Raw genomic sequence first — 15,418 nt, forward strand, 5'->3', positions numbered from 1 at the left:
CCCCAAATCCCTCCCCAATACAGAACTCAAATCCTAATGAGAACACTTAAAACAACACAAGGGTAGAACAAGGCAACTGGTTTTCCAGAGAGCTTAAGGAGATGTGGAAGAGAGGTTTGGGGTATGTTATGTTCATCCTGTTTTTTCCTCTGATAAACAAGTTTATGTATTGTTTCAAAAACTTGCAAAATCCATTTGACAAAAGGTGACAGTGAGACAAAAGAATAACTGCATATGCATAACCACAGGATGTCATGCTCCTCTCAACAGCACTTTCAACCCTTTCAGAAAGACTCTCTAGTCTTAATTCTAGCAGGCCAAAGACATAAAGAAGATGCTGCAATATTAGCAAATCTAGCACTGGCAGAGAGTATCTGATTCTGTACTACTAGGTTCAGTAAGAGCTTTACTGTTTACTCCGTAAATTTTGCAGCAAATGTTCAGCTGACCTCATAGTCTGAACTTTCTCAATTCTCATAGGCAATCCCCGAGCACCATAAACAATAACAACCTAACCTTAGCACTAAGGCAGGAGACAGAAATATATGGGAAATTCCAGTATGCTTTTAAAAGTCACTGCAGTAGTGAACAGCCTAGAAAAGGCACTACATACCCTAGTCTCTCCAGACATGCAGATGACATGATATTGCGTTGACATCCAGTATCAACCACAACTTGCAGTTCCTTCCCAGCACACTGTTGGGGCAAAACAGAGTTTTTGAAAAAAACGCTGACAGAAAACTTCAGTTTTTATTTGTGTTGTGGTATAGGGTTCTGGAAGCAAGCACCATTCCCCACTCCATCAGTGAAGGACAAATTTCTGAGTTACTAATGCTTTCTCTAAAAAAGGTTTACAAGTGAACATGCATTCAAGTTTGGTATTCCATCAGCCATTGTGTGCTTTTTATAATCTCCCCAGTTTTATTTGCCTTGCTAATCTATGGCTTGTTTCACACTGTAAACATTTGGCTCCACATGATGCATCTCAAATGGCCGCAGGCATGCCTTCATTGGGAGAACATGGGGATGGAACCCCAGGACACTGGCTATAGGGGCAGCTACTGAGAATGATTCCCCAAGATCACAGCAGATTAAAAAGTGCCGCTGCAATCACAGGTATTGCTGCCACATAAAGCTGTTGCTGTATTTGGGAACAGCCACATAGGAAATTGGGAGCAGCATTCTCATTGTAATGAAAAAATGGACTAAGATATCAGCCATTGAAGCATACCTGGCAGCACACCAGGATGAGGTCTTCATGCTCTGTGTTCTTTGGGCCATCCAGTTTCATTTGATTCAGTTTATTTGTCTGAAGTGAGAGGTCGTTCTTCTGAGAGCAAGTCCCTCGGCTGTGGCGCAACCTGGACATGTTTGTCTCCATCAAACGTCTCTGCAGGATATTGTGCGGTTGCTTTTTAAAAAAGAAAATTAGGGCAAGGGCAAATAGAGGTAGATCAAAGCCAAACTATTATACTTGACAGCATTTGCACTTTCAAAGCCCTAGTCATGAAAAATATCTGTGCCAAGCAGGAGTGGCCTTAAACATCAATAGATCAGCATCTGAACTGTAAATTGTGCTTTGTCCACAAAGTGTTATCAAGGTGAGAAGGTATCCATTATTTTATATGTAGCCTGATCTACAACCCAGTTAAACTAAAGCATTTGGGTTTAAAGGAAGTTTCAGCCCAATTTGCAATACGTTATTTTATGTGTGTTTTGTGTTTGAAAAGTGGAACTGATTGACTCACTCAGCTCATGTCTCAGACTTGCTCTTGCCAAAGTGGTTGACTTCAGCACAAATTTAGTTTGCTATTCCCTCCCTTTGTTGCTTCCCGTGCTGAAGTTAGCATTGCAAGCTCCTTGGGTCTGGGACCTGCCCTCCTGCCCTTTGTTGTTGAAAAGAGAGACCAGGACTCCACATCAAATCCCGGTGCCAAGGATTCTGCATGTAGAAAATGGCAGGCTGAAATTCATAATGAAGTTCCTTCAATAGTCATCATAAAGGATGGTTCAAAGAAATTTCAAGATGTCTTGCCATACTTACCTGGTTGGATGATGAAAACAATTTAGTATGTAGGGGACGGGTGCAATTTAGAAAGCCATTACCACTCCAATTTTCTGAATGAGAGTACCTTTGTCTCCAAGGAGTGAAGCAGCATGTAAAATTTAGTAAGTGGCATAAATATGTTGCAATTATGTTAATGTGTGCACAAACACAGGAGGCTGATGGTAGAGGTATTAGGGGGGTGATGAGTAGTGCCCTTCCACTAGTGGACACACATTTTTTTAAAACAATTTTTTGCAAGGGTGGTATATCGGAAAACATCTCAAAAACAAAACAAATGGCTGTGTGCACAGATAAACACATTTATGCCCACATGCCCACAATGGACTCCAGGTTTCTGAAAGTCAGGGTGGGTAGGGAAATACTAATTGATGGGAGCAGACAACACCACATAGTGCAAACTCATCCCATCAAGCACCACCTGCTAGGACAGACAGGAACACTGAGCTAGAGTCAATTAAAAATGGTAATGCATAGATGAAAATGCGCAAGAAAATTGGACCTGTGTGACCCACATGGGCATTAACACTCTGGTGTGTACACAGTATGGGATCCTGAAGCTATTTTGCTGAAATAGGAAGGGATGCATAGGCATGTATAGGCTTGCAGCCTGGGAGGAAGTCCCATTGAACTTGGTGGGATTTGCTTCTGAGTAAACTTGCATGGGATTGGGCTGTATTTATTATTAGGGTTACTACATGCCTTTAACTGCTGCATAACAGTCAAATTCCAGAGGTGAAGCTTTCCCATGGCCATATTTCTATTAACATGCTGGAGAAGGCTGCACCTGCTACATCTTTGCCTGTCACACAGCTATTAAAGGCACAGAGCTTGTCAGAACAAAAGTGTGGCAGCTCTAATTGTAGGCTAGGACTGCAGCTTAAGAGACCAGGGCAAAACAAGATGGGAGAAGCCATGGCTGGAGGCCATCTTTAATGGTGTTTACATGGATTCCGTAGCATGGATTCCATAATTATTATTTATTTGTTCTATAAATTATTCCCAGTACTTCAGTCCTAACCAGCATCCCCAGGGAAGCATTTAATATATTGTGTCTGGAGATTAACTTTTTTCCACTCAGAGCAAGGTTTAAGTTTCTTTGCCTTATTCTCTTTTTTCTATCCTTAATGAAGGATGTGGCATCTGTGGGCCGCTAGATGTTGTTGGCTTCCAAGTCCCATCAGCCGCAGCTACCATGGCCAGCGGTCAGAGATGACTGAAGTGGTCAGCAACAGCTTGAAGACCACAGATTCTCCATCCCAGACTGAACTGATTGAAATGCTTTCATTTTCATCTGTTGTTCCATCAGCAGTTTCTTAAGTAGGGCATCCAGTTTCTGGTTAGCTGCCTCGTTATTTATAATATGAAAACAAGAAAGAAAAAATGTGGTGGAAGAGAAGAAAATGAGGACAGTTGTCTGGAAACAAAGTTGTTCCATACACAGGGATAGGGTCTCTCCTCTCTGTTGGGATGAGGTGTCTTATCCTATGCACTTACTCCTTCCTTCTTTCACCTCCACTGTCGGCCATGTTGTCTTATCTTAAATTCCCTACAGCACATCAGCCCATGTCAACCCAGCTTTTGTTGAATTTTGCTCTAAAAAACTCTTTAGCATTGCAATTATGACTATTTCTTTTAAATCCTACATAACATCATTTTACAGCTTGCCAACAAATCTGAGGGATTTGGAAATAGCTTGGCTGTCACAACATACATACAGTACCATCTCCATGGAAATAAAAGAAGGCTGGAAATACTGTTTATACTTTTTTCCTCAAAACATCTTGCTATATACCAGGGATAGGATGATAAGTATTAATTGAATAACAAAGGATTGCCACTCATAATTGTGTAAATAATTTGACATACACATGCAGAGCAAGCCTAGCCATGTTTATTTGGAAGTAAGTTCTGCTATAATCGGTGGAGCTTATTCCCAAGTCACTGTGCATAGGATTGCAGCCATAAATTTTTCTGATTGGAAATAATGATTCCTAAGCTGCATTTCATTACATTTATATGGATAAATAGAATATACAGTTAAGAACAAAGAAGCAGCACATTAATATCTGCATAAGCCCATCACTTGTGTTGCTTATGACCACTACTACTGGACTACAATGGTATACACATGTAGCAATGGGCTGCTGCACACACAGTTCCTGTGACCGCAACACCACACTGAGCTATTACAATAGCACCAATTGTCTGACACAAGGGTAGTAAAGACTGAAAAACTCAACTACTTCTCCCACCTATCTCCCCAGGAGGGCTTTTTGTCTTCAAACAGCATAAGCCATTTTTTGATAGTTCAGTTTTTGTGTGTGTGATAACTTTTTATAGAGCAGAGATGGGGAACCTCAGGCCTGGAGGCCAAATGTGTTCTCCAGCTCTTTCTATCTGGCTCTTGGGACTCTTCCCAGGCCATGCCTCATCCCTAGACCACACCCCTCGCTGGCCTTGCTCCATGCCTTCCTCAAGTGCTTTTGGCTGGTTTGAAAGAAGAACTGCAATAATTCCTCTTGCTTTCTTGATGGAGGATGGAGAGATGGGATGTGTGTATAGAAACCTCTGATTTTTGCATGGCTGGAATGTGACCTCCTGTAAAGCTTAAGAATCACATCCACTGCACTGTCCATTTTTGCCTCTGGCTCCACCCAGCACTAGCATGCAGCCCCCTGGAAGGGTGCCCACAAAGGAATGTGGCCCCCAGGCTGGAAAGGGTTCCCCACCCCTGTTGTAGGGAGTGTCCTGGTACAGATATTGTCAAGCATTTTTCATTAAGAATAACTGTACAGATAAGGGAAGTGTGGCTTGCCAGAGGGTAGTATGGAGGCTCAAGTCCAAAGCTTTCCATCCCATGGGGTTTAATATGCTTCAGATGACCCCCTAACATGCAGATGAGTTAATAATATCAAAAACCCAAAGGGCATGCAGTCGAAAAAACCTGGAATTAAGCTAAAGAAATCCTTAAGCTAAATAGCGAGTTAGAAAATCGAATGAATGATTCTGAGCTATCCGAGGCAGAGTGTGAAACTGCTCTGCACAATGTCAGAATTGGGCCATGAATGTGGTGGCACCTACCCTTTGGAACTTCTTCCCACTGTATATCTGAGGGGTTCCATCTCTATTGTCTTTTCAGCACCAGTTGAAGACTTTCCTCTTTCAACAAACCTTCTTATTCCAGTTGATAACTGTATTAGAGTTGGAATTATTTTTATATATGTAATTGTTCTGTTTTCATATTTTCAATAGTTTAAACTGTTTTATATATGTGATTATTGTATATATGTTCTTATTGTATTGTGAAATTGTGTTGAGATACTTCATACAGGTAAGAACAGGGTTATAATGGGGTGAAGCAGCAATAGGCAGCATGGGCTGTTCTGTTGTGGATGTAGGTAAGGAGAACGTGATGTTGGAGAATTGCTGAGGGGATGTGCCCTACAGCGTGGAATAGTTGATACTAGGTAACAATATCCGATGTGTTTTTCTTTGCATTTTTGTTAAGCTTTTGTATTTTGTTGTTTGCCCGAAATCTAATCCCACCACACACCCGGGATTCAAAGTATTTTTTTTAAAGATGTTTTAGAGTGTTTTTAGTGTTTTTATTTGCCACCCTGGGCTCCTTCTAGGAGGAAGGGTGGGATATAAATTTGATAGATAAACAAATAAAATAAAAATAAACACCATATCTATTTCAGACAACTAAAAAAATAAAATCTGAATGTGGTCGCCCAAGCGGAGATTGAATGTATGGAAACACAATTGTCCTGGACTGGCAGAGGAGCAGTGTTCAAAATGTTGATTTTACTCAAGCTGGCCTTCCTGAAGTGCTCCTTATCAACATTTCCGAATAATGGTTGAAAAAATGGGCAAGGTGTATTAGAAAAAAATATTAGAGGGGAGAAAGGAATCGGCTAAGTAGAAAAACAATATATAAGCATATATAGGATTTCTAAATCTAAAGTTATATTTTGCAGCATGTCAACTGAAGAAATAAATTCAGATAATATGTGCTAACAAAAAAACCCAGACTTACATTTATCGGGGCCCTCACACTAACATCAGGGTTTAGGAACCACGTGGAAGGTCCAGAAAACTCAACACACATTCCATAGAATGGAGGGGGTTGGTGAGATGATCATATAGTGGGATTACAAGCCAACCCAAAAACAATGTTTAGGCTGTTTGGGCCCTTAAATGAAATGTGGATTAGCAGCCACACTGAAGGTCAGGGGGACTCAAATCCTCTTCCACAGAAACAAGGTCAACAAGACAGTCACACAGAGGCATCATGACCCACCTTGAAAACAATGTTTAAGGGCAGCACCCTAAAGCAATCATAAAAGGGGGCAGGCCTTTTAGTGAAAAGGCGTGGGACACCTGTCACTGTTTAGTTTAACGAATGGCATGTACTATATTCTTTTCCTGGGCTAACAATACCCAATCTAAAATAGCAATACCATTTATCAAAACGTGAAATGATTTAAACAAAAAGGGAATATTCTGCATTAGTTTATACATTATCTACAAACTACAGAAATTGAGATGGTTGAACAGTAAATGGATAAAATGATTTGGTGAGGAAACACAGACCAAATGCATCAATGGGTGGTTTTCAAGGGGGTGGTATCATCTGTCTTCCTCTCCCATTACAATTTTAGTTAAAGAGTGTTCTTACATTGCTGCTGACATCCCCTCTCAGGCTAGCAGCCAGAAAACACAGAAGTTATACATGGTAAGGGCTTTCCCAGATGATTTATCACAACCCTGGATTTTATTTTTAACACTATGTTAACACTAACCCAGTCTAATGTTAGTAGTATAGGTTCCCCTTTCCATGTTTTCCCACAGGCAGAGGCTCTGAGGAAATAGTATTTTTCAACTCTAAAAAAAAGGGAGGAGGGAAATGAGCTCCTCTCAGCTGAAGATGTAGCATGCATTGCTCCTGCTAATAGGTAACTCAGCTGGTGAGTGTTGACAGGACCATTGGCAAACCAGAGGGAGATATTAACACACTTGGTAGATTTGAAGAACTGCAATTTAAACTACAGCACACACACAAGCAATGCAATGTGGCAAAGAAAGAAAAAAAGCAAAAGAGGATCAAGCATGCTCTGTACCCACGGAATGCTGAGTGTCAGTTGGGAAAGAAAATCAGAGAATTGAAGGTAGGATGGAATAGAATATCTTGGAGAAAAGTTTGGCCGGCTAGATACAAAACTGAACAGTGGCATTCCTGTTAGGAAGCAAGAAAACACTGCAACATTTTGTTGCAGGTCTTGTAGCTTCCAAATAGCAAGCTGTTGGTTTTTTTAAAAAAGAAAAAGTAACAAATATTCACAAAATGGTAAAGCATTGCTGCCAAGGGGGGCTAGGGATTTCCTTTCTGGTACTTGGTCCTTTCAGTTTTATACGGTGTCATTTTTACTTCCATGTTTGAGTGGTACAACAGAGCAGCACTCAGTTTCTCAGGAAGTAAAATAAGTACAATGCAAGAATATGGCAGGAGTTGTGATGTTATAGGCATTGTCCAATATGTAATCGCTTTCCACACAGTGTTCATTGTTGCATTACTAGTACCAACTGTGAGAGAAATTGTACTTTCCCAGTAACAAAATACTGTGGCATGAGTGCTGGAAAATGTCATACCTGCCACTACAGATTAATTTGCTGGGGAAAAGACATAATATCTGCTCATTAACTATGCAATGAAAACATCAGCTGTAAAGGCTGTAATGAATTTGGACTCTTGGAACACAGCTGTAGATGTCATGTAAAACTATAAGTACTGTTATGACTAGGGTTGCCAGGTTCCTGGCCTGAGACTGATCCTGTGTGTTTAGGAGAAGAGAAAGTCAGCCAAGTGCAGGTGTTCTTGCAACATTGTAATGAGAAAACCCACAAGGTGGAATTCTCCCTTCCCCCTGCACAACTTTTAAAGATACAGAAGACCTCCTGGAGGCCAGGCCTAACAACCAAGAGGTCTTCTGTATCTTTAACAGTTGTGCAGGGGGAAGGGAGAATTCCACCTTCTGGGTTTTCTCATTACAGTGTTGCAAGAACACCTGCACTTGGCTGACTTTCTCTTCTAAAGATACAGGATCAGTCTCAGGCATGAACCTGGCAACCCTAGTTATGACTTTCTCAGTGGTTGCTATGTATGAGAACATAAGGAGCTTTCTTATATCGAGTCAGACTATTAACTGACAGCAGTTCTCAACCCAGCTCCATCTGGAGATCCCAGGGATTAAATCTGGGACTTCCTGCATGCAAAACATGAGCTCAGCTCTGCAACTGTGTTAAGGTCCTTTTATCCCCAACTTTCTAATGTTGGTCTATAAATGCTGCCAATACTAATGCCGAAATGAAAAACAATCTTTTAGAAATATGGAAGCCTGTCTGGTTAGTGATATTACGGTAGGTAATGCCATGTGAGCTTCTGCAATCAGCTGGTTGTTCAGCACACAGAAGAGATAACTGATTTAGGCTAAAGGAAGTAATTAAGAACCAAACTACAAGTTACAATAAACAATAAACACTTTAAAAATGTAGTTAAGCTGACCACTTTTAATTTGAAGAAAAAGCAGCCACAGGAGCTCAGTCTGAAATGTGCTCCCAAATGGATCAGACCCCTATGCTAGTTTCTTCCTGGAAATCCCTCCCTCCCTGGCTGCCATCAGCACTTGAAGGTGCTGTTTACAGTAACCCTTTGGGGGCTAATGGAAGGAGGGAGGGAGTTTCAGCCAGAAACTGGCATGGAGGCTCAATCTGGAAAGGGAGCATGTTTCAGAATGCAGCCCTGTGACTACTTTCTCTTTTTAAAAAAGTCACAAGTGTAAGCTTTTTTAAAAAAAGCACAAATAACCTCATAAGTACTTTGGCCTTGCTTTTTTTTAAAAAGCATTTTATCATAATGTGTCATTTGGAGACAGCCACTCAGTGAAAGTAGATAGTTAAGAAGGAAGGGAGAGGGGACAAAAACACAATAGCAGCTTCATTTATAAAATAAATAAGCCTTCTGGTGCAGTAGATCACTCTTTATGATGTGGCAAAACTTGGGAACATAATTTACACCAAGAGGCATACGTAAGTGGCAAAATGTATCCTTGCTTTTATGAGGATTCAGTACCTAGGTCCTAGTACCTAGGAATACATTCTTATATGACATGTCAAGGACCTGCAGAATTGCTGAATAGGCCCTGTATCGTTAGGAAGACTGATTCTAAAGATGAGTGCAGCTGCAATTATTTAGTGTGGTTTACTTTATAACATTATATATGTATCTATACACTCACACATCTGGCTGTGCTGGATATAGGCTATAATTGCATTACACCAGGTTACTCCCATATATTAAGAATGGATGAATTGTATGAAAATAAATTGTTATGTGATACCTAAATGATTGACTCCCAGTTGTGCCTCTGCTTTGCCTCATCTCTAACTAGGGTTGCTAGGTTCAATCCCTGATCCTGATCCTGTATCTTTAGGAGAAGAGAAAGTCAGCCAAGTGCAGGTGTTCTTGCAACCCTGTAACAGGAAAAACCACAAGGTGGAATTCTCCCTCCCCCCTGCACACTTTTTAAAGTTACAAAAGACCTCTTGGTTGCCAGGCCTAGCCTCCAAGAGGTCTTTTGTATCTTTAAAAGTTGTGCAGGGGGAAGGCAGAATTCCACCTTGTGGTTTTTCCTATTACAGGGTTGCAAGAACACCTGCACTTGGCTGACTTTCTTTTCTCCTAAAGATACAGGATCAGTCTCAAGGATTGAACCTGGCAACCCTATCTCTAACCCTTTTTTATATGTAACAGCTTTTCATAAAATTGTCACTTTTATTTACTGAAGTCAGCAGCTGCTGCTATGGTTGTTGCATCGTATTAAACGGTAATGGCATGCAAATGCCACAGGTTCTGATGTTGTACTTATGTGGTGCAGTGGCAATCATGTGTTCCGTCTTTCCTGCTGGCAGTGAGTGTGACGTTACAAGAGCACTAATTACAACATTTTGTCAATAATTTCATTTAATACTGTCTATGACAAACCCAGTCACAACCTTTCTTTTTGTCATAGCAAATGCTCCTTTTGAGTCATACTATTAGGATGTGTGCTTCTTTATAAAACTGAGTCCTATTAATGTGTATAAATGCCCTGAGCTAGTTGACCACGCCGAACTGGAGCTTCAATTTGTTGTGCTTTGAAAGCATTCACTCGATCTTTTTGACTTGGAAAAGTGTCAAGATGAGGAGCAGTTTTCCGAAATTGTGGCATGTGCCACAGTGGATCCATCTTCATTGGGATTTGATATTTCCTCAGCATGACAGTACGTGTATCATATGTTTTCCCTCTCCTTTTCCGCTGATGCTGCTTTTCTTTAATCATTATTTGGGGTTTTTGGTGCTCCTCCACCCACTGGTCTCCGAACTTATGTTGAAGGACATCTATGATGGGTGTGGAAGGACGAAAGGGCCTCCCATAGGTCATGGCACCAGGAAGACGAGGTGGATCCTTTGGGAACCTATCCGATTCAGCTTCTTTGCAGCGCACATCATGGTGTTGGCGATAAAGGTAGTGTTCCCTTGCTGTGAAAAGGCCAGCCTTTATTCCTTTATAATTCATGGCAATAAAGTTCTTTGGCATCTCTTTTTTTTTTAAGACAGTGGGTGGCATTACTTTCCAGTGACCTATTGCTTCAGGAACTCCTCCATCAGTCCCACGTAGGGTTATTCCATACACAAAATCTGACCCAGGAATCTTTGCACACCTTCTGCGGGTCCTTCCTAGCTCTGGCTTTAGAATGAGGTGATTCTGGAACATGGTGTCTCTCACCAGTCCAAGCCTATCGTTTTCGGTCCCTGGCTTGATACCTTCTTTTGTCAGAGGTAGCAGTGGTGGTGGGCAAATGTCACTAACACTAGCCCTCTTTTTAAGCTTATTAAGGTATCTTTTTACAAATGAATCCATTGCTGATCAACAAGTAGTAAACAAACTTGTTTGCTGCATGCTCTCTCTTTCCAAACAAATATTGGATACAGGCCTCTGTGGCCACTTGAGTGTAACTTGAAGCCATGGGGTGACATCACAAACTATGCAAAATTTATTGTTATGATTCACTGTGTCATCAAAGCCTGATGTATTCATTCAGCAGATGTCAGTAAGTTACCCAGAACATTTGTGTGTGTATGTGCATGTGTGCACAGGAAGGAGAGAGGCATTATCAAACCAAATGCTGTTCATTAAGCAGGAGGACTGTCATCTTAGGTCTGTAACTAAGTGGGTAACTGTAAAAGTGGGCATGGCCAAGGCAAGTGGATGTGGCCAATGTGTAAAAATGGGCTTTATTAAATATAAAATTATTAAATTCATTTCTTATTCTTTATTAAATTAAATGAACTATAAGCTTCCCCACCACTTTAAAGTTCCTACTTGCTCTCTAGTTTATATTCTGTTGCTCTGCTTGCTGGCTCTGAACTCTCACAATTGAACAGGTGAAGCACTTTCTGCTTTGTGTAGCTTCACACTTCAGCTGCTCTTAAGAACAATGGTGAGAAATCATAGCTTCTTGGAAGGCATCAATGCAACATTACAGGAAACACTCAATAAAGAAGTATGGGGGAATTCTTTGGGGACCCATGCAGTAAAAACACACACAATGAACACTTTTTTAAGGACCTAAACAACACAATGGTCAGTAAAATATCAGAGATCTGTGCAAGGATGCCAGCTGACCCCAACGCTTTAATGTCCAGTGGATAGGATGGCCCTACACTTGTAGTCCACTGCATCGCTTCTCTGTGGTTCAGGTTTGTCTCTTACTTTTGTTCTAGTTGATCTGCTTAGGTAGTACCTAAACTAAAGCCAATAGGTCCAGCTCTAAATTGGACACAATCATAACAGAAATGAATATAACATGCAAGTTAACATGCACTTTACAAATACCTATGGTAAGTGGAATAAGTCAATACATAAAACCATATGGATGAACCAAGAATTTTAAGTTAGAACTGGAATCATACTTTTTGCCAGCACTTGTTCTGAGGTTAAAAACTGGTATAAGTTTTTAGAAACATTTCCTATACATGAATTAAAAATTGCCACACTCCATTCTTACTGTTACATATCTCATCCTAAATTCTGGCAGCATAAAAACTACATGTGGTTAATAATTAAAAGAAACAATTCACCATATTCACTTATCTATTGTCAAATGTTGTGAGTATGCAACTTATAGAACTCCGGAGGGGGGGGGGGAGAGAAATCAACAGACACACAAATTCCTTCTCAAATACATTTTAATCCACAGGTTAAGTGATGTCTCTAATGTCTGCTTCTATTTTTAAAAGCTAGGAAGCTTTGCAAATATATATTCTAGAAGAAAGGTAGCTCCTCACTATGTGGGAGGCAATAGACTAGACTGAGGACCAAAGCCGATGAACACTGTTAGGAAATCTGTGACTGATCTCTCAGTGTTTTTATTCTAAAAAAGAGCCACACACACACACCCTTTGGCTAAAGGTCATGGAACTATGGGAAGGATTTTTAAAACCTTTCCCCAACATTGGTTTTCCTGATCACCACCATTCTGCAACTGCTATTTACCCAGCTGCTATTTGCCTAGCTACAGGCTATGCAGCAATAAGGCCCAAAAGCTGCAGTCCTGAACCCAGTTACTTGGAAGTAAGTTCCAGTGAAAGCAACTGGAACCATATCCAAGTAGCAGGGCTGGAATTTACCACAGTAAAGGGAAGTTGAAATACCAGCTCAAGAAGTTAACACCCGTATTTAATCTCCAGTTTTCTTAGTACAAAACTACCCCAGATCTGATTAACTCATTGACTGATCAACTCACATTTCTAATATTTCTACATAAAAGGTAATAATTGAAATAAATCAATATAGCTGAACAAGGCCATCTTTTTTTTAAGGCACAATGAAAGGAATGCTTCATTGCACTTCCAAGCATGAATATAAACATTGGTGATGTCATGGCAGAAGTCCAGTGTCCCAGTCAGCAGCAGTAGGAGGACGGTCCCCAAATGCAGTTAGGCTGGATTATCACATTTTGAAGTAAGTGAAGTAATACACATCACCATAAAAAAAAAACCTCCCTGACTGTCACGCCATAAAGTGCAGAATCTAGAATTACCAAACTGCACCACTGAATATAAACCCTTTTTGATAAGATATATAAAGCACATTCCATCTAATATTGGGTTGAAGGCTGCCAAAATCATTTCCCCTGTCTTTTCTCTCCCCCCCCCAGCTTAATTGATAACGTTAATTTTCTATGGCTTCCAAAAGCAACACAGCTCATTATCTTCAAAACATTAAAAATCAACAATAGAAACAACAGACAAAATGTTTTAAATTATATGCTTTCTTGATATATATATATTAAAAAATGTCTTACAGTATCTTTAGAAGTTCCCAATTTTTTTAGCCCATCTAATGGTAGCAGGTCAGCCGAGTCCTTGTGGTTAAACTGCACAGCCTGCTTCATTCTCCTCTGTTGTCGGAGAGATGCGGCTTCCCTCAGGTCTACATCCTTCCTTGTTGGCTCTGTGAGGAGCCCTGAGTAAAACATATTCTGTTCTTCTGCCTGCCTTTCTTTCTCTCCCAAGCTGCTGTTAGGAGGCTATATAGAAATGAATGCCTCAGCGGGCTATCGTGGTGGACTTTATAACAGAATCCATGTGACGTTTTGAGAACAGCAGGTATCCCAGCCAGTGTGGCGTAGTAAAGGAGGGGTTATGCACACTGCAATATGTTACACACATCTAATATGGCATGAGTTGGCTCACAGTCAGTCTAGGGAATTACTGGCTTCCTTTCGAAAAAGCAATGTTTGTTGTAGGCTGTCTTGCATACTTCACACACAGAGAGTTAGGGCTTTTCAAGGAAAGAATGCTTTACAAAATGAGCTGGCTTTTTCTTTCAAAATAAACAGATGTGACCTCATTAAAAAAGGTATAATATGCACAAATTTAAAGCGAAACCATCTGCTATAGATGTATAAACCAGAGACTACACTGTGCTTTCCTTGGCAAAAGCAAAAAGCTGCGTGTATATAATGCTTTGCTCACAAGAACCCCAACAGACACAACATATCTTAGTTAATGCACACATATAATTGTGTAACGTGCATGCAATTTAAGGCAGCAGCTTTGAGCACATGCTCATCACATCAAACTCAGCATTTTTTTACAAATCATGCTGGAAATTGAATAAACAAGGGGGACCTGCACCAATATGTTCAGTATTCCAGTCAACTCTTCTTTAGCTCTCCACTCAGTCAATCAGCATGCTCTTTTAGGATACTCCATTCAATTTCACCTCCCACCCTGTTTCCTATCCTCCTCACCAACAGTCAGCATTCCATGGCCACTCAGCACATCCAGTCCTCATTAGACTGGTTTTAGGAATTTATCCCCCTTACCTGCATTCCACACACACACATTTTCCCTACATTTCTTTTTTTGTAGTTCTGCAAGACTCAGGACTCATTTGAGTGTCATGATCCCTTAAACTAGCAGTGACCTGGACATGGAGTCAGAGGTTGCAGGGACATCAGATGAGGAGCCAGCTCAGGTTCAGGACTCAGAGCTGCCTGCTGAACATAGGGAATCCACTGCATGTGATGCTGTTGGACAGGAGCCCTGGGATGAACCTCCCAGACCATCAAGGCCCATAGGGCCAAAGACCAGACCCTCATGGGCACCTTCCCCTGAGCCTCAAGAACCAGATGCCTCCCACCACACATCTCTAGTCTGGTGCCATAGGGAGAGCACACCAGGAGGGAGGTTATGGAATGAAGGAGGAATGCCTGTCTTTAGGCCAGAGGGTTGGACCTTTAAGGCTCTGAAGTTCTCTACAAGTGGGTGGAGCTGGAACCCGGAGAAGGTAGTCTGGAGACAGAGGCGTAAAAGGCCTCAGGCCGCTCCCAACCTTTGTTGGAGCAAGTTGATCACTTGGAACTGTTGATTGTCTGGCAACCTTCTACTAGCCTTGCTGCTTTCTGCATGGGATCCAGCATCAGACCAGAACATGAACTTCTTGTCTGTGGGTGGTGCTACATTAAGTGTTGGCTCACATGCCTGAACATCAGAAATAGAGGGAATGCTATGCACTTTGCATAGCATTTCTTTGCAGCCCCAACTGCAAATATCCCTGCCAAAATTGGGGCTTCTATTAAGCACTGAATGCAGGCTCCACTTTCAGCAGGGACTGGTTCCACCCTGAGAACTTCAATCGGGAGCTTGTAAGTGGAACTGATTCCAGCGGAGCTTGTATTCGGAGCTGAATTTAAAATGAGCACTAAATGCAAGTCCAGTTTTCAGCAGAGATTGGTTCC

The 15,418-nt window shown here is 41.2% G+C and overlaps 2 protein-coding genes across 5 annotated transcripts in view; both read right to left on the reverse strand.

Annotated features, from left to right (window-relative positions):
• NRIP3 (nuclear receptor interacting protein 3) overlaps window positions 1-13,651 on the reverse strand; it is a 29,493-nt gene extending 15,842 nt beyond the window's left edge. For 3 of the 4 annotated variants that reach the window (XM_061610367.1, XM_061610365.1, XM_061610366.1), the window contains exons 1-3: window positions 13,478-13,651; window positions 1,232-1,411; window positions 614-696 (exon numbers count right to left, since the gene is read on the reverse strand). In XM_061610367.1, the coding sequence (XP_061466351.1) occupies window positions 614-696; window positions 1,232-1,411; window positions 13,478-13,651 (437 nt within the window). Of the gene's footprint in view, window positions 1-613; window positions 697-1,231; window positions 1,412-6,107; window positions 6,341-13,477 lie in introns of those variants that run through there. The other variant, XM_061610369.1, reaches the window with a different exon arrangement.
• On the reverse strand, window positions 10,201-11,031 carry LOC133376084 (cilia- and flagella-associated protein 77-like). Its single transcript, XM_061607491.1, has one exon. The coding sequence runs from the start codon at window positions 11,029-11,031 to the stop codon at window positions 10,201-10,203; it is 831 nt and encodes a 276-aa protein (XP_061463475.1).
• Window positions 13,652-15,418: the final 1,767 nt, after the last annotated feature.

This window comes from Rhineura floridana, chromosome 2 (assembly GCF_030035675.1).
Source record: "Rhineura floridana isolate rRhiFlo1 chromosome 2, rRhiFlo1.hap2, whole genome shotgun sequence".
In the NCBI taxonomy this organism is placed as follows: Eukaryota; Metazoa; Chordata; class Lepidosauria; order Squamata; family Rhineuridae; genus Rhineura; species Rhineura floridana.